The sequence below is a fragment of the Pecten maximus genome, chromosome 18 (assembly GCF_902652985.1).
Source record: "Pecten maximus chromosome 18, xPecMax1.1, whole genome shotgun sequence".
Taxonomy (NCBI): Eukaryota; Metazoa; Mollusca; class Bivalvia; order Pectinida; family Pectinidae; genus Pecten; species Pecten maximus.
In genome coordinates, this window is record NC_047032.1 from 19,203,601 (window position 1) to 19,231,590 (window position 27,990).

The 27,990-nt window shown below is 38.5% G+C and overlaps 1 protein-coding gene across 4 annotated transcripts in view; it reads left to right on the forward strand.

Moving 5' to 3' along the window:
- The window catches only part of LOC117316071 (diacylglycerol kinase theta-like), a 69,573-nt gene that overhangs the window by 16,708 nt on the left and 24,875 nt on the right, over positions 1-27,990 (forward strand). For 2 of the 4 annotated variants that reach the window (XR_004529815.1, XM_033870554.1), the window contains exons 4-11: positions 5,244-5,332; positions 8,586-8,717; positions 9,494-9,638; positions 10,122-10,130; positions 21,770-21,886; positions 22,403-22,573; positions 25,389-25,542; positions 26,002-26,092. Coding sequence is in view for 3 of the 4 variants with exons in the window: in XM_033870554.1 (XP_033726445.1) it covers positions 5,244-5,332; positions 8,586-8,717; positions 9,494-9,638; positions 10,122-10,130; positions 21,770-21,886; positions 22,403-22,573; positions 25,389-25,542; positions 26,002-26,092 (908 nt within the window). In the remaining variant the exon portion in view is untranslated. The remainder of the gene's footprint in view (positions 1-5,243; positions 5,333-8,585; positions 8,718-9,493; positions 9,639-10,121; positions 10,131-21,769; positions 21,887-22,402; positions 22,574-25,388; positions 25,543-26,001; positions 26,093-27,990) is intronic. The other 2 variants (XM_033870556.1, XM_033870555.1) reach the window with 2 other exon arrangements.

Consider the following 27,990-nt stretch of genomic DNA (forward strand, 5'->3'; position numbering starts at 1 on the left):
AATACAGTGATGGTCTGCCCCACCCTGACTTTATATAATACTTTGATGGTCTGCCCCACCCTGACTTTATATAATACAGTGATGGTCTGCCCCACCCTGACTTTATATAATACAGTGATGGTCTGCCCCACCCTGACTTTATATAATACTTTGATGGTCTGCCCCACCCTGACTTTATATAATACTGTGATGGTCTGCCCCACCCTGACTTTATATAATACTGTGATGGTCTGCCCCACCCTGACTTTATATAATACTTTGATGGTCTGCCCCACCCTGACTTTATATAATACAGTGATGGTCTGCCCCACCCTGACTTTATATAATACAGTGATGGTCTGCCCCACCCTGACTTTATATAATACAGTGATGGTCTGCCTCACCCTGACTTTATATATAATACTGTGATGGTCTGCCCCACCCTGACTTTATATAATACTGTGATGGTCTGCCCCACCCTGACTTTAGATAATACTGTGATGGTCTGCCTCACCCTGACTTTATATAATACTGTGATGGTCTGCCCCACCCTGACTTTATATAATACAGTGGTGGTCTGCCCCACCCTGACTTTATATAATACAGTGATGGTCTGCCCCACCCTGACTTTATATAATACAGTGATGGTCTGCCCCACCCTGACTTTATATAATACTGTGATGGTCTGCCCCACCCTGACTTTATATAATACTGTGATGGTCTGCCTCACCCTGACTTTATATAATACAGTGATGGTCTGCCCCACCCTGACTTTATATAATACAGTGATGGTCTGCCCCACCCTGACTTTATATAATACTGTGATGGTCTGCCCCACCCTGACTTTAGATAATACAGTGATGGTCTGCCTCACCCTGACTTTATATAATACAGTGATGGTCTGCCTCACCCTGACTTTATATAATACAGTGATGGTCTGCCCCACCCTGACATTAGAAAATACTGTGATGGTCTGCTCACCCTGACTTTATATAATACAGTGATGGTCTGCCTCACCCTGACTTTATATAATACAGTGATGGTCTGCCCCACCCTGACTTTATATAATACAGTGATGGTCTGCCCCACCCTGACATTAGAAAATACTGTGATGGTCTGCCCCACCCTGACTTTATATAATACAGTGATGGTCTGCCCCACCCTGACTTTATATAATACAGTGATGGTCTACCCCACCCTGACTTTATATAATACAGTGATGGTCTGCCTCACCCTGACTTTATATAATACTGTGATGGTCTGCTCCACCCTGACTTTATATAATACTTTGATGGTCTGCCCCACCCTGACATTAGAAAATACTGTGATGGTCTGCCCCACCCTGACTTTATATAATACTGTGATGGTCTGCCTCACCCTGACTTTATATAATACTTTGATGGTCTGCCCCACCCTGACTTTATATAATACAGTGATGGTCTGCCCCACCCTGACTTTATATAATACAGTGATGGTTTGCCCCACCCTGACTTTATATAATACTGTGATGTCTGCCCCACCCTGACTTTATATAATACTGTGATGGTCTGCCCCACCCTGACTTTATATAATACAGTGATGGTCTGCCCCACCCTGACTTTATATAATACAGTGATGGTCTGCCCCACCCTGACTTTATATAATACTGTGATGGTCTGCCCCACCCTGACTTTATATAATACAGTGATGGTCTGCCCCACCTTGACTTTATATAATACTTTGATGGTCTGCCCCACCCTGACTTTATATAATACAGTGATGGTCTGCCCCACCTTGACTTTATATAATACAGTGATGGTTTGCCCCACCCTGACTTTATATAATACTGTGATGGTCTGCCCCACCCTGACTTTATATAATACTGTGATGGTCTGCCCCACCCTGACTTTATATAATACAGTGATGGTCTGCCCCACCCTGACTTTATATAATACTGTGATGGTCTGCCCCACCCTGACTTTATATAATACTGTGATGGTCTGCCCCACCCTGACTTTATATAATACTGTGATGGTCTGCCCCACCTTGACTTTAAATAATACAGTGATGGTCTACCCCACCCTGACTTTATATAATACTGTGATGGTCTGCCCCACCCTGACTTTATATAATACTGTGATGGTCTGCTCCACCCTGACTTTATATAATACAGTGATGGTTTACCCCACCCTGACTTTATATAATACTGTGATGGTCTGCCCCACCCTGACTTTACATAATACAGTGATGGTCTGCCCCACCCTGACTTTATATAATACTGTGATGGTCTGCCCCACCCTGACTTTATATAATACAGTGATGGTCTGCCCCACCCTGACTTTATATAATACAGTGATGGTCTGCCCCACCCTGACTTTATATAATACAGTGATGGTCTGCCCCACCCTGACTTTATATAATACAGTGATGGTTTACCCCACCCTGACTTTATATAATACTGTGATGTCTGCTGCACCTTGACTTTATATAATACAGTGATGGTCTGCCCCACCCTGACTTTATATATAATACAGTGATGGTCTGCCCCACCCTGACTTTATATAATACTTTGATGGTCTGCCCCACCCTGACTTTATATAATACAGTGATGGTCTGCCCCACCCTGACTTTATATAATACAGTGATGGTCTGCCCCACCCTGACTTTATATAATACTTTGATGGTCTGCCCCACCCTGACTTTATATAATACTGTGATGGTCTGCCCCACCCTGACTTTATATAATACTGTGATGGTCTGCCCCACCCTGACTTTATATAATACTTTGATGGTCTGCCCCACCCTGACTTTATATAATACAGTGATGGTCTACCCCACCCTGACTTTATATAATACAGTGATGGTCTGCCCCACCCTGACTTTATATAATACAGTGATGGTCTGCCCCACCCTGACTTTATATAATACAGTGATGGTCTGCCCCACCCTGACTTTATATAATACAGTGATGGTCTGCCCCACCCTGACTTTATATAATACAGTGATGGTCTGCCTCACCCTGACTTTATATATAATACTGTGATGGTCTGCCCCACCCTGACTTTATATAATACTGTGATGGTCTGCCCCACCCTGACTTTAGATAATACTGTGATGGTCTGCCTCACCCTGACTTTATATAATACTGTGATGGTCTGCCCCACCCTGACTTTATATAATACAGTGGTGGTCTGCCCCACCCTGACTTTATATAATACAGTGATGGTCTGCCCCACCCTGACTTTATATAATACAGTGATGGTCTGCCCCACCCTGACTTTATATAATACTGTGATGGTCTGCCCCACCCTGACTTTATATAATACTGTGATGGTCTGCCTCACCCTGACTTTATATAATACAGTGATGGTCTGCCCCACCCTGACTTTATATAATACAGTGATGGTCTGCCCCACCCTGACTTTATATAATACTGTGATGGTCTGCCCCACCCTGACTTTAGATAATACAGTGATGGTCTGCCTCACCCTGACTTTATATAATACAGTGATGGTCTGCCTCACCCTGACTTTATATAATACAGTGATGGTCTGCCCCACCCTGACATTAGAAAATACTGTGATGGTCTGCTCACCCTGACTTTATATAATACAGTGATGGTCTGCCTCACCCTGACTTTATATAATACAGTGATGGTCTGCCCCACCCTGACTTTATATAATACAGTGATGGTCTTCCCCACCCTGACATTAGAAAATACTGTGATGGTCTGCCCCACCCTGACTTTATATAATACAGTGATGGTCTGCCCCACCCTGACTTTATATAATACAGTGATGGTCTACCCCACCCTGACTTTATATAATACAGTGATGGTCTGCCTCACCCTGACTTTATATAATACTGTGATGGTCTGCTCCACCCTGACTTTATATAATACTTTGATGGTCTGCCCCACCCTGACATTAGAAAATACTGTGATGGTCTGCCCCACCCTGACTTTATATAATACTGTGATGGTCTGCCTCACCCTGACTTTATATAATACTTTGATGGTCTGCCCCACCCTGACTTTATATAATACAGTGATGGTCTGCCCCACCCTGACTTTATATAATACAGTGATGGTTTGCCCCACCCTGACTTTATATAATACTGTGATGTCTGCCCCACCCTGACTTTATATAATACTGTGATGGTTTGCCCCACACTGACTTTATATATAATACATTTGTATTGTTGGAGTAGACTGACTTATGTCCATGTTTCAGGATGCTGACATCCTTGTTTTCCATGTGATGTGTCCTTGCATTGAATTGCTCGGATTGATTCAAAACTAACACAAAAAGTCTCTTATTCATGAATCAAATCCAGTAATCTGATTGGTTCCATAGAAAATTGCTACAGAATATCTGACCTACCAGCAATGTCGTTTGATATGTTCTTTGGTTTATTTGGCAAGATGTCTAACCATGCTGCCATGAATAATTTTAATTGGTCAATAAAAATATGAATGCTCACGTCAAATCAAATGTTTACAAGCCAGTGCTCCCAGTAAAATTATTGACAAGTAGAGAAAACTTGGTGTGGGCAAATAATGGTATGCTGATGGGCATGCATGGAATTTTTTTTTTTTGGGGTCTAACATTAATATATGATGGAGTTGGATTATGAAAAAAAAAATCAATTGGAATTTTCTGACATATTTTGATGTGAACTGCTTTTGAGACAAAATTTTAGAGAATTAGCATCAAAGGGGGAGGGATATATACTGTATATAACAAGTGTAGTAGGATGGTACTTAAATTGAATTTGTTGTATTTACTTTCACAATTCCTTATCACCCATGAAAAATGTGAGTGTTGTACAGTTTGTTTCACAAACATCTTTGGGAATATTATTTGGTGTGGCTATGGGAATATTATTTGGTGTTGCTATGGGAATATTATTTGGTTTGGCTATGGGAATATTATTTGGTGTGGCTATGGGAATATTATTTGGTGTGGCTGTGGGAATATTTGGTTTGGCTATGGGAATATTAGTTGGTTTGGCTATGGGAATATTATTTGGTGTTGCTATGGGAATATTATTTGATGTTGCTATGGGAATATTATTTGGTGTGGCTATGGGAATATTATTTGGTGTAGCTGTGGGAATATTTGGTTTGGGTATGGGAATATTATTTGGTTTGGCTATAGGAATATTATTTGTTGTGGCTATGGGAATATTTGGTGTGGCCATGGTATAAACTCATTGGCTATGACATGAAATGAAGAAAAAATAGTGTCCTAGCTTCTGTAAGTGGAAATGGTTTTAATTTACAGTGTGTGAGTATTATGCTCATTTGGACTGCCAGGACTTTGTTGTCAGTGACTGTAAGGAATGTGCTACCTATGTACCACACAAGGAGCTGGTGAGTATTGATAGGGTCAAGGTCATTATAGCCCCTGCAACGAAGTTAGGGGGTATACTGGAATCAGGTTGTCCCTCCGTCCGTCTGTCCGTCCGTCCGGCCGGCCGTCCGTCTGTAGACACAACGATGTACCGGCTACTCCTCATAAACTACTGAGGGAATTTCAACTAAACTTTATGGCAATAACCCTTATACATTGTAGATGTGTCTAATCTATATCATGTTGTAATTTTGTGGTTACCATGGTAACCAGGTTACTATACTTCATTTTTTGGGTGAGGGGGAATTTTGTCCAGTCAACTCCTCATAAACCTGTGAACTGCTTCAAGTCAAACTACATAGGAGTGATAGGGACCATGTGTAAATGTGCATGCATGATATTTCTCTACAGAATTTTTGGTTTCCATGGTTACCAGGTTTCAATACCCATATTCTTGAGGAAAACATTGTCAAGACAACTCGGACAACTCCTAACTAGCTATCAACCGATTTCATTTGAAATACACTGGAATGTTAGGGACTCATAATGTGTACACATGCATGCTGGTTTTTTCCCCACAAATTTAGGTTGCTGTGGTAACCCGTTCACTTAAAACAGGTTTTTGTTGAAAAATCTTCACCAGAGGGGAGGTGGAGGGGCGGGGGCTATGAGTTGGCCCTATGGACGACAGTTCTAGTTTATCAAGTGATGTGAGTGCCTATATGTTAAGGTCGCCTTGTATTTCAAGGTTAAATATTAAGTTACATGACTACAGATTGTGTCAATGTCACTTTGTATCTCAAAGATTGCTCAAGGTCATGTGTCAATGATCACAATGATATGTGAACACGTTATGAAGTGTTCACATCTAGATCTCCTGACAATAGAAATTGAATTCTCCAGCAAGTTATGTCAAAATTGTTTCTTAGTTGATGCTCTTCTTTTTATTAGGTCATCTGACCTGAAGGGTCAGGATGACCTATAGTCATTATGCTTCGTCCGTCGTCGTGCGCCGTCCGCCGTCCGCCGTCCGCCGTGCGTCGTGCGTAAACTTTTCACATTTCAAACTTCTTCTCAAGTTCCACCAGTGGGATTGAGCTGAAACTTGCCTGAAATGATGCTGAGATGGTCCTGACCAAGTGTTGTTATTTTTCGGGTAGGTCCGAAATCCAAGATGGCCGCCATAGCCGCCATTTTGAAAACACATTTTAAACTTCTTCTCATGTTCCATCAGTGCTATTGAGCTGAAACTTGCCTGAAATTATCCTGAGATGGTCCTGACCAAGTGTTGTTATTTTTCGGGTAGGTCCGAAATCCAAGATGGTCGCCATAGCCGCCATCTTGAAAAACACATTTTAAACTTCTTCTCAAGTTCCACCAGTGCGATAGGGCTGAAATTTGCCTGAAATGATCCTGATATGATGCCGACCAAGTGTTGTTATTTTTTGGGTCGGTCCGAAATCCAAGATGGCCGCCGTGGCCGCCATCTTGAAAAACACATTTTTAACTTCTTCTCCAGTTCCACCAGTGCTATTAAACTGAAACTTGCTTGAAATGATACTGAGATGGCCCTTACCAAGTGTTGTTATTTTTCGGGTCGGTCCGAAATCCAAGATGGCCGCCATAGCCGCCATTTTGAAAACACATTTTAAACTTCTTCTCATGTTCCACCAGTGCTATTGAGCTGAAACTTGCCTGAAATGATCCTGAGATGGTCCTGACCAAGTGTTGTTATTTTTCGGGTCGGTCCAAAATCCAAGATGGCCGCCATAGCCGCCATAGCCGCCATCTTGAAAAACACATTTTAAACTTCTTCTCAAGTTCCACCAGTGCTATTGGGCTGAAATTTGCCTGAAATGATCCTGATATGATGCCAACCAATTGTTGTTATTTTTTCGGGTCGGTCCGAAATCCAAGATGGCCGCCGTGGCCGCCATCTTGAAAAACACATTTTAAACTTCTTCTCCAGTTCAACCAGTGCTATTAAACTGAAACTTGCCCGAAATGATCCTTATATGATCCTGACAAAGTGTTGTTATTTTTCAGGTCAGTCCGATATCCAAGATGGCCGCCATAGCCGCCATCTTGAAAAACACATTTTAAACTTCTTCTCCAGTTCCACCAGTGCTATTAAGCTGAAACTTGCCTGAAATGATCCTGATATGATCCTGACCAAGTGTTGTTATTTTTCGGGTCGGTCCGAAATCCAAGATGGCCGCCGTGGCCGCCATCTTGAAAAACACATTTTAAACTTCTTCTCAAGTTCCACCAGTGCTATTGAGCTGAAACTTGCCTGAAATGATCCTGATATGATCCCGACCAAGTGTTGTTATTTTTTGGGTTGGTCTGAAATCCAAGATGGCCGCCATGGCCGCCATCTTGAAAAGCACATTTTAAACTTCTTCTCCAGTTCCACCAGTGCTATTAAGCTGAAACTTGCCTGAAATGATCCTGACCTAGTGTTTTTTTGTTTTTTTTTGGTTGGTCAGAAACTTCTTCTCCAGTTCCATTGGTGCCATTGAGCTGGAAATGGGTGAGGATGTCAAGGAAGGCGAGCCAACATAGTGTTGTTATTTTTTCGGCCTCGTAAAAAATTTGAAATGGCAGCAATGGGGGCCATTTTGTAACATGATTGTGCAATCATGGTTTTCCTGAACAACACCTATTTCAAACTTCTTCTCAAATTCCATCAGTGGGATTCAGCCCTAACTTACCAGAAATTATCCTGAGATGGCCCTTACCAAGTGTTGTTATTTATCGGGTCGGCCAGGAATCCATGATGGCCACCATGGCAACCATCTTGAAAAAACATTTTAAACTTCTTCTCCAGTTCCACTGGTGCCATTGAGTTGGAAATTGGTGAGGATTTTAAGGAAGGAGTGCCAACAAAGTGTTAATATTTTTCCGCCTCGTAAAATCATTGGCTTGGCAGCCATGGTGGCCATTTGTAACATGATTGTGCAATCAAGGTTTTCCTGAACAATGCCTATTTTAAACTTCTTCTCAAATTCCCCCAATGGAATTCAGCTGTAACTTACCAGAAATGATCCTGAGATGGTCCTTACCAAGTGTTGTTATTTATTGGGTCGGTCAGAAATCCAAGATGGCCACCTTGGCAAACGGCACCACTATATACTTGCTACAGAGAATACATACTACAATTATATAAGGTTTTTAATTTAGAGTCAGATGACCGTTAAGGCCCCTGGGCCTCTTGTCTTCCTGTAATATGCTCGTTTAAAATTACCAGTAATGCAAGTGTGTTGCTTACAGGTAAATGTTGTCCAGTATCATCAGTGGAGGGAGGGGAACTTACCAGCCAACTCCAAATGTGTGGCCTGCAAGAAAACCTGCTGGTCAGCTGAATGTTTAGCAGGCATGCGCTGCGAGTGGTGTGGGGTTACGGTAAGTGATGATGCATGTGACTAGCGCATGGTCAATGTATGTTGACGAGTAGAAATTTCAGCTGTCGGTTAGAACTTTTACTGTCATTTTATGTTAGTATAGGCCATTAGAAGTAGCTAGGGTGGTTGGATGACACATTGGCAAAAAACTTGCCTTTCACCAAGGCAGCTGGGGCTGTTCCCTAAATAGACATGAAAAGATACGGGGCCACCTTCGGTTTTCTCCGGGTTCCTCAGTTTCCTCCCATACTAAGACCCAAGCTTCCATTCATGCCAAAAAGCCTTATTAATACAAGGTGATATAACTTGTTTCACATTTATTGTTAAATAAAGTATACAGAAGAATCTATCTGTAGAAGATAATATCATTCCGGAATTTTACTCTGGAAGTTTTACAGACTACTGCAGATTACTGTTAGTGCCCATATCACGCCATATTGTAGTGATAATCTTACTTTAGCGATTTCGCTCTTGAAACATTCCACTAAATTATGATTACACTAATTGTAGTTTCTCTACATTCCCTTTTATAGCAAGCTTTGCTGGTGCACTAATTCATCATTCTGCTGTTCTGTTTTAATTTGGTTTTGACTAAAATTTGAGTGTGCCAAATAGCCTCCAAGTGCGTTGATGGTGTATCCTGAGTGACTGTGACAGTCTGTGGAAGGAGTATAACTTCTTTCCTAGTATTTTGCAATCCTACTTTCGAATTTTACATGATAACTTTGAGTTTTTAACAGTGTCAGAAAAGTATACCTGCTTTGCTGGTTTTTGCAGGCCCATGGTGGCTGTTACAAAAGCTTGCCGGTGGAATGTAACTTCGGGAGCCTGAGGAAGATTATGCTTCCTCCAAGTTGTCTGACAATTCCTAGAATGGATGTCAGCATGGAGACTATTCTTGGCTTCAACAAGAAGGGAGATTGTGAGTGTACTAGTATAACTTTGTTATATAGAGGGTATACATGTATAATGGTAAGCTATATAACCAACTCCACTGTACAACAGGGGAAAAAAATGTCTTCAACGTCCAGGACATAATTCCTGCATAAAGGATATAAAGGCTGGTTAATTTTGGGTGTTTTTGGGCGAATAATCTCACTCTACATTAACATTCCTAATTAAATATTTTCATATAAAAGCCTCATTTCCAAAATTTGCAATTTATTCCTGAAATATTTTTCCTTCGCAATTCACAAAATCTCCTCATAATGAGACAAATGCTTATAACTTGATCAAGGGAGATAATCAATGGATTTGGAATTTATATAACTCTATCAAGGGAGATAACCCTGTACACAATTATCTTCAAGTGTAAGATATCTGTTAAATCCTTAACCTGAGAACCCTGACATTACTTGATCTAGCCAATAAATATGTTTCTTTCTTTGTGCTGCCTGTGGATCAGCTGTTCCAGGTAGGTTGGACCATATAGTTTTTTAGCCCACCATCATCAGATGGTGGGCTATTCAAATCGCCCTGCGTCCGTGGTCCGTGGTCCGTCCGTCCGTCCCTCCGTCCGTAAACAATTCTTGTTATCGCTAATCCTCAGAAAGTACTGAAGGGATCTTTCTCAAATTTCATATGTGGGTTCCCCTTGGTGCCTAGTTATGCATATTGCATTTTGAGACCAATCGGAAAACAACATGGCCGACAGGCAGCCATCTTGGATTTTGACAATTGAAGTTTGTTATCGCTATTTCTGAGAAAGTACTGAAGGGATCTTTCTCAAATTTCATATGTAAGCTCCCCTTGGTGTTTAGTTATGCATATTGCATTTTGAGACCAATCGGAAAACAACATGGCCGACAGGCAGCCATCTTGGATTTTGACAATTGAAGTTTGTTATCGCTATTTCTGAGAAAGTGCTGAAGGGATCTTTCTCAAATTTCACATGTAGGTTCCCCTTGGTGCCTAGTTATGCATATTGCATTTTGAGACCAATCGGAAAACAACATGGCCGACAGGCAGCCATCTTGGATTTTGACAATTGAAGTTTGTTATCGCTATTTCTGAGAAAGTGCTGAAGGGATCTTTCTCAAATTTCACATGTATGTTCCCCTTGGTGCCTAGTTATGCATATTGCTTTTTGCGACCTATCGGAAAACAACATGGCCGACAGGCAGCTATCTTGGATTTTGACAATTGAAGTTTGTTATCGCTATTTCTGAGAAAGTACTGAAGGGATCTTTCTCAAATTTCATATGTAGGCTCCCCTTGGTGCCTAGTTATGCATATTGCATTTTGAGACCAATCGGAAAACAACATGGCCGACAGGCAGCCATCTTGGATTTTGACAATTGAAGTTTGTTATCGCTAATTCTGAGAAAGTACTAAAGGGATCTTTCTCAAATTTCATATGTAGGTTCCCTTGGTGTCTAGTTATGCATATTGCGTTTTGAGACCAATCTGAAAACAACATGGCCGACAGGCAGCCATCTTGGATTTTGACAATTGAAGTTTGTTATCACTATTTCTGAGAAAGTACTAAAGGGATCTTTCTCAAATTTCATATGTAGGCTCCCCTTGGTGCCTAGTTATGCATATTGCATTTTGAGACCAATCGGAAAACAACATGGCCGACAGGCAGCCATCTTGGATTTTGACAATTGAAGTTTGTTATCGCTAATTCTGAGAAAGTATTTAAGGGATCTTTCTCAAATTTCATATGTAGGTTTCCCTTGGTGCCTAGTTATGCATATAGCGTTTTGAGACCAATTGGAAAACAACATGGCCGACAGGCAGCCATCTTGGATTTTGACAATTGAAGTTTGTTATCACTATTTCATAGAAAGTATTTAAGGGATCTTTCTCAAATTTCATATGTAAGTTTCCCTTGGTGCCTAGTTATGCATATCGCATTTTGAGACCAATCTGAAAATAACATGGCCGACAGGCAGCCATCTTGGATTTTGACAATTGAAGTTTGTTATCGCTATTTTTGAGAAAGTACTGAAGGGATCTTTCTCAAATTTCATATGGAGGTTCCCCTTGGTGCCTCGTTATGCTTTTTGCATTTTGAGATCAATTGGAAAACAATATGGCCGACAGACCGCCATCTTGGATTTTGACAATTGAAGTTTGTTATCTCTATTTCTCAAAGTACTGAATGGATCTTTCTCAAATTTCATAAGTAGGTTCCCCTTGGTCCCTTGTATTGCATTTTTGGACCAGTCTGTCCTGAAAACAACCTGGCAAACAAACAGCCATTATCGTTAAATCTCAAATTTCTTATATAGCTAGGATTCCCTTGTTTGAAAAGTACTGGAGGGATGTCTCAATTTGCACAGATTAGTAAAATGAAGAGAAAAGTAGAGAAAAAATCAATCTGACATGGAACCTATGAAGATCATTCAATGGTGGGCACCAAGATCCCTCTGGGATCTCTTGTTCTTGGTGTTATGATTTGAATTTCATTTTTTTCCCACTGAACCCTCATTCATCAATACAAATGTGATAGTAACCCTCATTCATCAATACAGACATGATAGTGAACCCTCATTCATCAATACAGACGTGATAGTAACCCTCATTCATCAATACAGACGTGATAGTAACCCTCATTCATCAATACAGATGTGATAGTAACCCTCATTCATCAATACATACGTGATAGTAACCCTCATTCATCAATACAGACGTGATAGTAACCCTCATTCATCAATACAGACGTGATAGTAACCCTCATTCATCAATACAGATGTGATAGTAACCCTCATTCATCAATACAGACGTGATAGTAACCCTCATTCATCAATACAGATGTGATAGTAACCCTCATTCATCAATACTGACGTGATAGTAACCCTCATTCATCAATACAGACGTGATAGTAACCCTCATTCATCAATATAGACGTGATAGTAACCCTCATTCATCAATACAGACGTGCTAGTAACACTCATTCATCAATACAGACGTGCTAGTAACACTCATTCATCAATACAGACGTGATAGTAAACCCTCATTCATCAATACAGACATGATAGTGAACCCTCATTCATCAATACAGATGTGATAGTAACCCTCATTCAACAATACAGATGTGATAGTAACCCTCATTCATCAATACAGACGTGATAGTAAACCCTCATTCATCAATACAGACATGATAGTGAACCCTCATTCATCAATACAGACGTGATAGTAAACCCTCATTCATCAATACTGATGTGATAGTAACCCTCATTCATCAATACAGATGTGATAGTAACCTTCATTCATCAATACAGACGTGATAGTAACCCTCATTCATCAATACAGATGTGATAGTAACCCTCATTCATCAATACAGACGTGATAGTAAACCCTCATTCATCAATACAGACGTGATAGTAACCCTCATTCATCAATACAGACGTGATAGTAACCCTCATTCATCAATACAGACGTGATAGTAACCCTCATTCATCAATACAGACGTGATAGTAAACCCTCATTCATTAATACAGACATGATAGTGAACCCTCATTCATCAATACAGATGTGATAGTAACCCTCATTCATCAATACAGACGTGATAGTAACCCTCATTCATCAATAGTGATAGTAACCCTCATTCATCAATACAGACATGATAGTGAACCCTCATTCATCAATACAGACATGATAGTGAACCCTCATTCATCAATACAGACGTGATAGTAACCCTCATTCATCAATACATACGTGATAGTAACCCTCATTCATCAATACAGACGTGATAGTAACCCTCATTCATCAATACAGATGTGATAGTAACCCTCATTCATCAATACAGACGTGATAGTAACCCTCATTCATCAATACAGATGTGATAGTAACCCTCATTCATCAATACTGACGTGATAGTAACCCTCATTCATCAATACAGACGTGATAGTAACCCTCATTAAACCCTCATTCATCAATACAGACATGATAGTGAACCCTCATTCATCAATACAGATGTGATAGTAACCCTCATTCAACAATACAGATGTGATAGTAACCCTCATTCATCAATACAGACGTGATAGTAAACCCTCATTCATCAATACAGACATGATAGTGAACCCTCATTCATCAATACAGATGTGATAGTAACCCTCATTCATCAATACAGACATGATAGTGAACCCTCATTCATCAATACAGATGTGATAGTAACCCTCATTCATCAATACAGATGTGATAGTAACCCTCATTCATCAATACAGACGTGATAGTAAACCCTCATTCATCAATACAGACGTGATAGTAACCCTCATTCATCAATACAGACGTGATAGTAACCCTCATTCATCAATACAGACGTGATAGTAACCCTCATTCATCAATACAGACGTGATAGTAAACCCTCATTCATTAATACAGACATGATAGTGAACCCTCATTCATCAATACAGATGTGATAGTAACCCTCATTCATCAATACAGACGTGATAGTAACCCTCATTCATCAATAGTGATAGTAACCCTCATTCATCAATACAGACATGCTAGTAACCTTCATTCATTAATACAGATGTGATAGTAACCCTCATTCATCAATACAGATGTGATAGTAACCCTCATTCATCAATACAGACGTGATAGTAACCCTCATTCATCAATACAGACGTGATAGTAACCCTCATTCATCAATACAGACGTGATAGTAACCCTCATTCATCAATACAGACGTGATAGTAACCCTCATTCATCAATATAGATGTGATAGTAACCCTCATTCATCAATACAGATGTGATAGTAACCCTCATTCATCAATACGGACATGATAGTAACCCTCATTCATCAATACAGATGTGATAGTAACCTTCATTCACCAATACTGATGTGATAGTAACCCTCATTCATCAATAGTGATAGTAACCCTCATTCATCAATACAGACATGCTAGTAACCTTCATTCATTAATACAGATGTGATAGTAACCCTCATTCATCAATACAGACGTGATAGTATCCCTCATTCATCAATACAGATGTGATAGTAACCCTCATTCATCAATAGTGATAGTAACCCTCATTCATCAATAGTGATAGTAACCCTCATTCATCAATACAGACGTGATAGTAACCCTCATTCATCAATATAGATGTGATAGTAACCCTCATTCATCAATACAGATGTGATAGTAACCCTCATTCATCAATACAGACGTGATAGTAACCCTCATTCATCAATATAGACGTGATAGTAACCCTCATTCATTAATACTGATGTGATAGTATCCCTCATTCATCAATACAGATGTGATAGTAACCCTCATTCATCAATACGGACATGATAGTAACCCTCATTCATCAATACAGATGTGATAGTAACCCTCATTCATCAATACAGATGTGATAGTAACCCTCATTCATCAATACAGATGTGATAGTAACCCTCATTCATCAATACAGATGTGATAGTAACCTTCATTCATCAATACAGATGTGATAGTAACCCTCATTCATCAATACAGACGTGATAGTAACCCTCATTCATCAATAGAGACGTGATAGTAACCCTCATTCATCAATATAGACGTGATAGTAACCCTCATTCATCAATACAGATGTGATAGTAACCCTCATTCATCAATACAGATGTGATAGTAACTTTCATTCATCAATACAGATGTGATAGTAACCCTCATTCATCAATACAGACATGATAGTGACCCTCATTCATCAATACAGATGTGATAGTTACCCTCATTCATTAATATAGACGTGATAGTAACCCTCATTCATCAATACAGATGTGTTAGTAACCCTCATTCATCAATACAGATGTGATAGTAACCCTCATTCGTCAATACAGATGTGATAGTAACCCTCATTCATCAATACAGATGTGAAAGTAACCCTCATTCCTCAATACAGACGTTATAGTAACCCTCATTCATCAATACAGATGTGATAGTAACCCTCATTCATCAATACAGACGTGATAGTAACCCTCATTCATCAATACAGACGTGATAGTAACCCTCATTCATCAATACTGATGTGATAGTAACCCTCATTCATCAATACAGATGTGATAGTAACCTTCATTCATCAATACAGACGTGATAGTAACCCTCATTCATCTATACAGACATGATAGTGACCCTCATTCATCAATACAGATGTGATAGTAACCCTCATTCATCAATACTGATGTGATAGTAACCCTCATTCATCAATACAGATGTGATAGTAATCCTCATTCATCAATATAGACGTGATAGTAACCCTCATTCATCAATACAGACGTGATAGCAAACCTCATTCATCAATACATATGTGATAGTAATCCTCATTCATCAATATAGACGTGATAGTAACCCTCATTCATCAATAGACTTGATAGTAACCCTCATTCATCAATACAGATGTGATAGTAATCCTCATTCATCAATATAGACGTGATAGTAACCCTCATTCATCAATACAGATGTGATAGCAAACCTCATTCATCAATACTGATGTGATAGTAATACTCATTCATCAATACAGATGTGATAGTAACCCTCATTCATCAATACAGATGTGATAGTAATCCTCATTCATCAATATAGACGTGATAGTAACCCTCATTCATCAATACAGACGTGATAGCAAACCTCATTCATCAATACAGATGTGATAGTAATCCTCATTCATCAATATAGACGTGATAGTAACCCTCATTCATCAATAGACTTGATAGTAACCCTCATTCATCAATACAGATGTGATAGTAATCCTCATTCATCAATATAGACGTGATAGTAACCCTCATTCATCAATACAGATGTGATAGTAACCCTCATTCATCAATACAGACATGATAGTGACCCTCATTCATCAATATAGACGTGATAGTAACCCTCATTCATCAATACAAATGTGATAGTAACCCTCATTCATCAATACAGATGTGATAGTAACCCTCTTTCATCAATACAGACGTGATAGTAACCCTCATTCATCAATACAGATGTGATAGTAACCCTCATTCATCAATACAGACGTGATAGTAACCTTCATTCATCAATACTGATGTGATAGTAACCCTCATTCATCAATAGTGATAGTAACCCTCATTCATCAATACAGACATGCTAGTAACCTTCATTCATTAATACAGATGTGATAGTAACCCTCATTCATCAATACAGACGTGATAGTAACCCTCATTCATCAATACAGATGTGATAGTAACCCTCATTCATCAATAGTGATAGTAACCCTCATTCATCAATAGTGATAGTAACCCTCATTCATCAATACAGACGTGATAGTAACCCTCATTCATCAATACAGACATGATAGTAACCCTCATTCATCAATACAGACATGATAGTGACCCTCATTCATCAATACAGATGTGATAGTATCCCTCATTCATCAATACAGATGTGATAGTAACCCTCATTCATCAATACGGACATGATAGTAACCCTCATTCATCAATACAGATGTGATAGTAACCCTCATTCATCAATACAGATGTGATAGTAACCCTCATTCATCAATACAGATGTGATAGTAACCCTCATTCATCAATACAGATGTGATAGTAACCTTCATTCATCAATACAGATGTGATAGTAACCCTCATTCATCAATACAGACGTGATAGTAACCCTCATTCATCAATAGAGACGTGATAGTAACCCTCATTCATCAATATAGACGTGATAGTAACCCTCATTCATCAATACAGATGTGATAGTAACCCTCATTCATCAATACAGATGTGATAGTAACCTTCATTCATCAATACAGATGTGATAGTAACCCTCATTCATCAATACAGACATGATAGTAACCCTCATTCATCAATACAGATGTGATAGTAATCCTCATTCATCAATATAGACGTGATAGTAACCCTCATTCATCAATACAGACGTGATAGCAAACCTCATTCATCAATACATATGTGATAGTAATCCTCATTCATCAATATAGACGTGATAGTAACCCTCATTCATCAATAGACTTGATAGTAACCCTCATTCATCAATACAGATGTGATAGTAATCCTCATTCATCAATATAGACGTGATAGTAACCCTCATTCATCAATAGACTTGATAGTAACCCTCATTCATCAATATAGACGTGATAGTAAACCTCATTCATCAATAGACTTGATAGTAACCCTCATTCATCAATACAGATGTGATAGTAATCCTCATTCATCAATATAGACGTGATAGTAACCCTCATTCATCAATACAGATGTGATAGTAACCCTCATTCATCAATACAGACATGATAGTGACCCTCATTCATCAATATAGACGTGATAGTAACCCTCATTCATCAATACAAATGTGATAGTAACCCTCATTCATCAATACACATGTGATAGTAACCCTCTTTCATCAATACAGACGTGATAGTAACCCTCATTCATCAATACAGATGTGATAGTAACCCTCATTCATCAATACAGACGTGATAGTAACCTTCATTCATCAATACTGATATGATAGTAACCCTCATTCATCAATAGTGATAGTAACCCTCATTCATCAATACAGACATGATAGTGACCCTCATTCATCAATACAGATGTGATAGTAACCCTCATTCATCAATACAGATGTGATAGTAACCCTCATTCATCAATACAGATGTGATAGTAACCCTCATTCATCAATACAGATGTGATAGTAACCTTCATTCATCAATACAGACGTGATAGTAACCCTCATTCATCAATACAGACATGATAGTGACCCTCATTCATCAATACAGATGTGATAGTATCCCTCATTCATCAATACAGATGTGATAGTAACCCTCATTCATCAATACGGACATGATAGTAACCCTCATTCATCAATACAGATGTGATAGTAACCCTCATTCATCAATACAGATGTGATAGTAACCCTCATTCATCAATACAGATGTGATAGTAACCCTCATTCATCAATACAGATGTGATAGTAACCTTCATTCATCAATACAGATGTGATAGTAACCCTCATTCATCAATACAGACGTGATAGTAACCCTCATTCATCAATAGAGACGTGATAGTAACCCTCATTCATCAATATAGACGTGATAGTAACCCTCATTCATCAATACAGATGTGATAGTAACCCTCATTCATCAATACAGATGTGATAGTAACCTTCATTCATCAATACAGATGTGATAGTAACCCTCATTCATCAATACAGACATGATAGTAACCCTCATTCATCAATACAGATGTGATAGTAATCCTCATTCATCAATATAGACGTGATAGTAACCCTCATTCATCAATACAGACGTGATAGCAAACCTCATTCATCAATACATATGTGATAGTAATCCTCATTCATCAATATAGACGTGATAGTAACCCTCATTCATCAATAGACTTGATAGTAACCCTCATTCATCAATACAGATGTGATAGTAATCCTCATTCATCAATATAGACGTGATAGTAACCCTCATTCATCAATAGACTTGATAGTAACCCTCATTCATCAATATAGACGTGATAGTAAACCTCATTCATCAATAGACTTGATAGTAACCCTCATTCATCAATACAGATGTGATAGTAATCCTCATTCATCAATATAGACGTGATAGTAACCCTCATTCATCAATACAGATGTGATAGTAACCCTCATTCATCAATACAGACATGATAGTAACCCTCATTCATCAATACAAATGTGATAGTAACCCTCATTCATCAATATAGACGTGATAGTAACCCTCATTCATCAATACAAATGTGATAGTAACCCTCATTCATCAATACACATGTGATAGTAACCCTCTTTCATCAATACAGACGTGATAGTAACCCTCATTCATCAATACAGATGTGATAGTAACCCTCATTCATCAATACAGACGTGATAGTAACCTTCATTCATCAATACTGATATGATAGTAACCCTCATTCATCAATAGTGATAGTAACCCTCATTCATCAATACAGACATGATAGTGACCCTCATTCATCAATACAGATGTGATAGTAACCCTCATTCATCAATACAGATGTGATAGTAACCCTCATTCATCAATACAGATGTGATAGTAACCCTCATTCATCAATACAGATGTGATAGTAACCTTCATTCATCAATACAGACGTGATAGTAACCCTCATTCATCAATACATATGTGATAGTAACCCTCATTCATCAAAACAGATGTGATAGTAACCCTCATTCATCGATATAGATGTGATAGTAACCCTCATTCATCAATACAGATATGATAGTAACCTTCATTCATCAATACAGACGTGATAGTAACCCTCATTCATCAATACATATGTGATAGTAACCCTCATTCATCAATACAGATGTGATAGTAACCCTCATTCATCAATACAGATGTGATAGTAACCCTCATTCATCAATACAGATGTGATAGTAACCTTCATTCATCAATACAGATGTGATAGTAACCCTCATTCATCAATACAGACGTGATAGTAACCCTCATTCATCAATAGAGACGTGATAGTAACCCTCATTCATCAATATAGACGTGATAGTCACCCTCATTCATCAATACAGATGTGATAGTAACCCTCATTCATCAATACAGATGTGATAGTAACCTTCATTCATCAATACAGATGTGATAGTAACCCTCATTCATCAATACAGACATGATAGTGACCCTCATTCATCAATACAGATGTGATAGTAACCCTCATTCATTAATACAGATGTGATAGTAACCCTCATTCATCAATACAGATGTGTTAGTAACCCTCATTCATCAATACAGATGTGATAGTAACCCTCATTCGTCAATACAGATGTGATAGTAACCCTCATTCATCAATACAGATGTGATAGTAACCCTCATTCCTCAATACAGACGTTATAGTAACCCTCATTCATCAATACAGATGTGATAGTAGCCCTCATTCATCAATACAGATGTGATAGTAACCCTCATTCATCAATACAGACGTGATAGTAACCCTCATTCATCAATACTGATGTGATAGTAACCCTCATTCATCAATACAGATGTGATAGTAATCCTCATTCATCAATATAGACGTGATAGTAACCCTCATTCATCAATACAGACGTGATAGCAAACCTCATTCATCAATACATATGTGATAGTAACCTTCATTCATCAATACAGACGTGACAGTAACCTTCATTCATCAATACAGACGTGATAGTAACCCTCATTCATCAATACAGATGTGATAGTAACCCTCATTCATCAATATAGATGTGATAGTAACCCTCATTCATCAATACAGACGTGATAGTAACCCTCATTCATTAATACAGATGTTATAGTAACCCTCATTCATCAATACAGATGTGATAGTAACCCTCATTCATCAATATAGATGTGATAGTAACCCTCATTCATCAATACAGATGTGATAGTAACCCTCATTCATTAATACAGATGTTATAGTAACCCTCATTCATCAATATAGATGTGATAGTAACCCTCATTCATCAATACAGATGTGATAGTAACCCTCATTCCTCAATACAGACGTTATAGTAACCCTCATTCATCAATACAGATGTGATAGTAACCCTCATTTATCAATACCGACATGATAGTAACCCTCATTCATCAATATAGACGTGATAGTAACCCTCATTCATCAATACAGATGTGATAGTAACCCTCATTCATCAATACAGATGTGATAGTAACCTTCATTCATCAATACAGACATGATAGTAACCCTCATTCATCAATATAGATGTGATAGTAACCCTCATTCATCAATACAGATGTGATAGTAACCCTCATTCATCAATACAGACGTGATAGTAACCCTCATTCATCAATATAGATGTGATAGTAACCCTCATTCATCAATAGACGTGATAGTAACCCTCATTCATCAATACAGATGTGATAGTAACCCTCATTCATCAATACAGACGTGATAGTAACCCTCATTCATCAATACAGATGTGATAGTAACCCTCATTCATCAATACAGATGTGATAGTAACCTCTCATTCATCAATACAGACCTGATGTTGTATACTCATTGAACAGATTGAGGTCAATTATCTCAAAAGAGAATGTGAAGTTTTATGTTAACTTGAAATGTTATAAAGATTTTTTTGGACTTTAACAGATTTGGTTTGTTTTCAGTGAGAACTGTTTCTGAGGAATGGCCATCAAGTGGAGAGTCAAAGAATGATGATGAAGAGAAAGAGCGTCGCTCCCCAAGGGAGAAGGAGAGTCGCGACAAGGAGAGGGACCCAGAATGTAAGTCAGACTAAATATAATAAGGGGCTCCAATTGTATAGTAAGGCTACTTTCACCTATTCGGTTGGAACAGACCATATGAATTCAGAAGCAGGCCATTGTAATGGGTAGAATCTCTGCATCTTTCTGTTGCACTCACCTTTTACGTCACCTAATTGTCTTTCGTCAGTCATTGTCTTTTGTGCCTTGTCTGTCCGTAAACAATTCACATTTTCAGCTTTTTCTTCAGAACTCCTCAATGATCAAAAGGTCAACTAAAATTGTGAATTATATGGTCCCCATCCCCATTTGGCCTAAGAGGAGGGGCAAACGCGGATCAAATTGACTAAAATTTCAAAAATCTTCTTCGGAAGACCCAGATAATGCAGAATCAAATACTTTCCATAGATAGAAGGGTCTTTCTTTACCAAAATTGTTAATTTCATAACACAAATATTTAAGGTGGGGAAAGAATAATTCAAAAAATCATTGAAATGTGAGAAGAAAAAAAAGAATCACCTGGATGTTGTGTTTCAGCTGAGATAATCCGAGTGTTTGATGGGAATTCATCCATGAGGAAAAGGATGTACCGCACAATATCTGTTGCTAAGAATGCCCCAGCTCAGGCTATACTGGAGGCTGCCCTCAAAACATTCCACATATCTGATGACCCCAAGAATTACTATGTGTCAGAAGCTTCAGAGTTTGGTAAGTCTTTATGTAGTGATTCCCAGATCTTTGTCCTTCAGAGTTTGGTAAGTCTTTATGTAGTGATTCCCAGATCTTTGTCCTTCAGAGTTTGGTAAGTCTTTATGTGGTGATTCCCAGATCTTTGTCCTTCAGAGTTCTGCGTTTGGTCTGCATGGGGTCACCTGCCTGACCACATGGGTTTTTTCTGGTTTTCTCTCACAGTATGGCGGCCCTTCACTCATTTCCATCCAGGCAAACAACAGTGATAATATAACTTTGCAAATGTTGTAAAATCTGTTAAGTTCAATATATTTTTCATTCACGATAGAGAGAGTACTGTCCAAGTTCAGTTTATATAGATGAATGTTTTCTGTAGAATTCCAACAGAGAGTATTGTCTGAGTTCTGTATATAGATTTTGGGAATGTTTTCTGAAGTATTTACAATAAAGATTATTGTTTACAATAGAGCGTATTGTCTGAGTTTTTAACAGATTTTGGGAACATTTTCTGTAGATTTTAGCTCACCTGGTCCGAAGGACCAAGGTGAGCTTATGCCATACCGTTGCATCCGTTCGTTCGTCTATGGGATGTGGACTCAAAATTGTACAAATGGTGGGGCTGACCTCCCAGGGGTCTGAGGGGCGGGGCCAAAAGGGGTCAATTTGGCTCTACATTTGTATGGTAACATGGTCATGGGGTGGGGATTCAAAAACGGAACAAATTTTAGGGTTGACCCCACCAGGGGGCTGAGGGGTGGGGCCAAAAGGGGTCAATTTGGCTAAATTGATATGAACAACTTCTTCTTTGAAACAGCTCATATTTGACAGGTAGCATTCTTTTGGGTAAAGATTCAAAATTTTATAAAGGAAGGAACTGACCCCCCGGGTGCAGAGGGCGGGGTTAAAAGGGGTCAATGGGTTTAAACAACTTCTTTTCTGAAACTAAGCAATGGATATCACTCACATTTGTGTGGTAGCATCCCTAAGGGGTTGCGACAAAAGTCATTTTTTGGCATAAAAACCTCACGTACCCATATAAAATGCCTATGATATATTGACATAGCAATACCAGTGACAAATATACTTAATCATCATTCTTGTTTCATATATCATAAAATCCAGGGGAGCGATACAGGCCCTCTGGGCCTCTTGTACAATAAAGAATATTGTTTTACAATAGAGAGTATTGTCTGAGTTTTTAACTGATTTTGGGAACATTTTCTGTAGTTTTTACAATAAAGAGTATTGTTAACGTCAGGATGCCTTTTGGCACCTGCCGTTATAGTCGTGGTGAGTAAATTTTGTTAGGTACACTTTTGTTTCCGGCTAACAACTTCTCTTTTCTGTAATACAAGTGATATACACCCGCAGCCTAATATAGTTCCTATTTTGACAGCAATTATTGACATGATTTAACTTATGGTTCCCATGTTTACTGCAATTATTTAAAATGAAATATGAATGTTTAGTGTTTTAGACTATTTTAGATTATAAATATAAACATTTTCCTCATCAGTATATGCAATTTTGTTGGCGTAGGATTACGTAGTTCTGTCTCAATCCTGCCTTGAAACCGAAAGTAAAAAATTCAGTTAGATCGTTGTGGAAATTTACATGCGTTCACAGAGAAACTATCCACATGTCTTAGACTCATGTGTTCATCCCGAGTTCATATGCAGAAAAATTTCATATAAGCCTAAAACCAATCGTGTTTATGTAGTCAAATGTTTACATTTCTATAAATAGCTTTGCAGCCAAACATTCCACAGAATAACTTCAGCTGTCACGTGACTAATCACGTGATCATCACTTATCGACCAAAATGGCGGTTATGTCTAATGTAACCGTAATGCGACCGTTCGCAGTTTCATATTTATTTTTATGTCGCTAGAATACGCAAGAAATATCAACAGGAATTGAAGGCAAGTTGTAACACACTTCATTGCCGTTTGTCATGAGGATTTTATTAAATAAGATTATTATTTGTTTATTTGAAAAGAATCTAACGATTATGATACGTGACTGATGTACTTGTTGAAACTGTAGGCCTATATATGTCTCGTCAGACAGCGCGACCGCAGTTCTCTATCGGAGGTAAAATATTTACATTTTCAATATTGCTAGGGGTCATAAAATAGATGTTTGCTAGGCCTAATCTACATCTTATAGTATAGATAAAAAAGAACTTAGGACGTGTACATCTTGGATTTATCTCTGGTTGTACATGTAACTGTTAATAGACCGATTTGTCCTTCAGTTGATTTTTTTTATCAAAGTTTACAAGCAGCTTTACTGATTCAGATGTCAATCAATAATCTTCCACAAGCATTAAAGAAATAGGAAAGAACTATACTCAGCTATTGTAAAGTTGTCAGCAGATAAATATGTTATACATGCTTTCTTGAATATATATAGAATAGGAATAACCAGATTAAGACATTTCATCTGATACAAATGTAGCTGTCTGACTATAAAATCCAATTTTAAATTTCTTATTATATGACCTCAGACCCTGACGTTTCTCAGGGCCTTTGGCCCTTTGATTTACAATAGAGGGTATTGTGTGAGTTCTGTACATAGACTTTGGGAACGTTTTCTGTAGTTTTTACAATAAAGAGTATTGTTCACAATAGAGTGTATTGTCCGAGTTCGTTATATAGGTTTTGAGAATGGTTTCTGATATTTTACATATAGTCATATTGCCTGCCACAAAGTGATGGGGGGATAAATAAATCTTATTAATGTGTGAAGAATTTCTCACTTGTTTGAATTTGTATGTCTACAACTGGTGTAGATTAGGAATGTCAGGAGGATGTGTTCAAATGGTGAGCAGCCCTTCATGTTTCAGGTGAGCGAGAGCTGGAGGAAAATAGCCCTATAAGGCAACAACTCAAGACACCAGATGGCAAGCGCCCCTCTATTTTCCTGAGATACAAGGATCGTGACCCAGAGAAGGGCCATCTGAGGATCTACCCTGGCGGCCTCAGGTGAGTCTAGCTCATGAGGAAATGAAGAATAAAACTGGGATAGTAAAATTGTTATAGAAGATAAAAAGTGATGGTGATGGTTATAACACAAGTTATCATGGGAGAGAAGGTATCATATGTTTAGGTTCAATTTCTTTTTCAGGGTGTCTGGGCTATGTAAGTGATGATGTGTATATAATATAAATTTGGTTTCTATTTCTGGGTGTCTACTTCATAAAAGTGATAATATGTATATACAGTGTAATATAAATTTGGTTTCTATTTCTGGGTATCTACTTCATAAAAGTGATAATATGTATATACAATGTAATATAAATTTGGTTTTTGTTTCAGGGTTTCTGCTCCATATAAGATTATTGAAGTTACAATGTAATATAAATTTGGTTTTTGTTTCAGGGTTTCTGCTCCATATAAGATTATTGAAGTTACAATGTAATATAAATTTGGTTTTTGTTTCAGGGTTTCTGCTCCATATAAGATTATTGAAGTTACAAAGGATACCACCTCTGAGGATGTCATCAAAATTGCTCTCAGAAAATTTGGACTTCATGTAAGTATAGATATGTTGTTTAACTTAAATTTTTCTTTTCAAAAAATCTTTTGAACTCAGTTGTTTGACACATATGGCATGGAATGTCTCTATCAGATGATGTCTTTAAAAAAAACATTCAATTTAGTGGCCTTTGAATTGGAGGGTTCTATCTTGCATATTATCTTTTGGAATACATGTGAAACAAAATCTAACACTCTGCATGTTCCATGTAGTGGATGCCTCGATTGACTAGTCAGGAAAGTCTGAATACTTTTGATCTCTATGATAATAATAGAAGGAATTACACAATTTGAAGTTACCATGATATAGCCAAGGGGAACAGAAAAGAATTTTATATTGAGAGCATTTTTAGCTCACCTAGTCCAAAGGAGGGCAGGGCCCAATATGAGAAAATGAAGTAAACCCTTTAAATCCCTACTTATCCTGAATGCCTGAATGGATTTAAGAAATGTGGTCTGGAGTATTATTCGGCCTATAGCCATCGTGTTCCGTCCGTCATCGTCCGCCGTGCGTAAGACTTTTTCTTTCAAAATGCTACTCCTCCTTAACCCTTAGGTGGATTACTTCCAAATTGGTTTGAAGCATTGTTGTGGGAGGGCAATCATTATTTTTTATAAATGAGGCTGGTCTGACCCCTAGGGCCCGAGGGGCATGGCCCCAAAAGGGGAACTTTGGTGAATGTTACTTTGCTATAAAATCCTACTCCTCCCTTACTTACCCTTTGGTGGATTACAACTAAATTTGGTGTGAAACATTATTGGGGGAGGGCGGTCATATTTGATATAAATGAGGCTGGTGTGAGCCCTGGGGTCTGAGGGGCGGGGCCCCATAAAGGGAGCTTTGGTGAATTTTTGCTTTAAAATCTCACTCCTCCTTAACCCTTCGGTGGATTTCATCCAAATTAGGTGTGAAATATCATTGGGGGAGGGCAATCATTATTTATATAAATGAGGCTGGTCTGACCCCTAGGGCCCAAGGGGCGGGGGCCCCAAAAGGGGAACTTTGGTGAATTTTTGCTTTAAAATCCTATTCCTCCTTAACCCTTAGGTGGATTTCATCCAAATTAGGTGTGAAATATCATTGGGGGAGGGCAATCATAATTTATATAAATGAGGCTGGTTTGACCCCTAGGGCCCAAGGGACGGGGCCCCAAAAGGGGAACTTTGGTGAATTTTTCCTTTAAATCCTACTTCTCCTTTACCCTTGGGTGGATTACAACTAAATTTGGTGTGAACCATCATTGGGGGAGGGTGGCCATATTTCATATAAATGAGGCTGGTGTGAGCCCTGGGGCCCGAGGGGCGGGGCCCCAAAAAGGGAACTTTGGTAAATTATTGCTTTAAAACACAACTCTTTTTTAACCCTTGGTTGCATTACATCCAAATTTGGTTTGAAACATTATAAGAGGATGGCAATCACAATTTTTATAAATGATGCTTGTGGAGCCCCTGAGGACAGAAGGGTGAGGCCCCAAAAGGAGAACTTAACAAAACTTTTGCTTTAAAATCGTATTCCTTCTTAATGCCTTTATTGATTACAGCCAAATTTGGTTTGAAACATTTTAAGGGAACAGCAATCATAACTTATATAAATGAGACAGGTCTGAGCCCTGGGGAAAGAAGGGTGGGGCACCCAAAAGGAGCACTTGGGTTAAATATTGCTTTAAAATGCTACTCCTCATTAATGCCTTAAATGATTACAACAATATTTAGTATGAAACATCATTGGGGAAGGGAAATCCCTAATTGATATAAATGAGGCTTGTCCGACCCATTAGGACACAGGGACATGCCCCAAAATTGGGAACTTGGCTGGAATTTTTACTTTAAGATGCTGCTCCTCCTTTCAGCCAAAAAGGATAAAAACCAGATTTGATCTGATACATAACTGCCTGC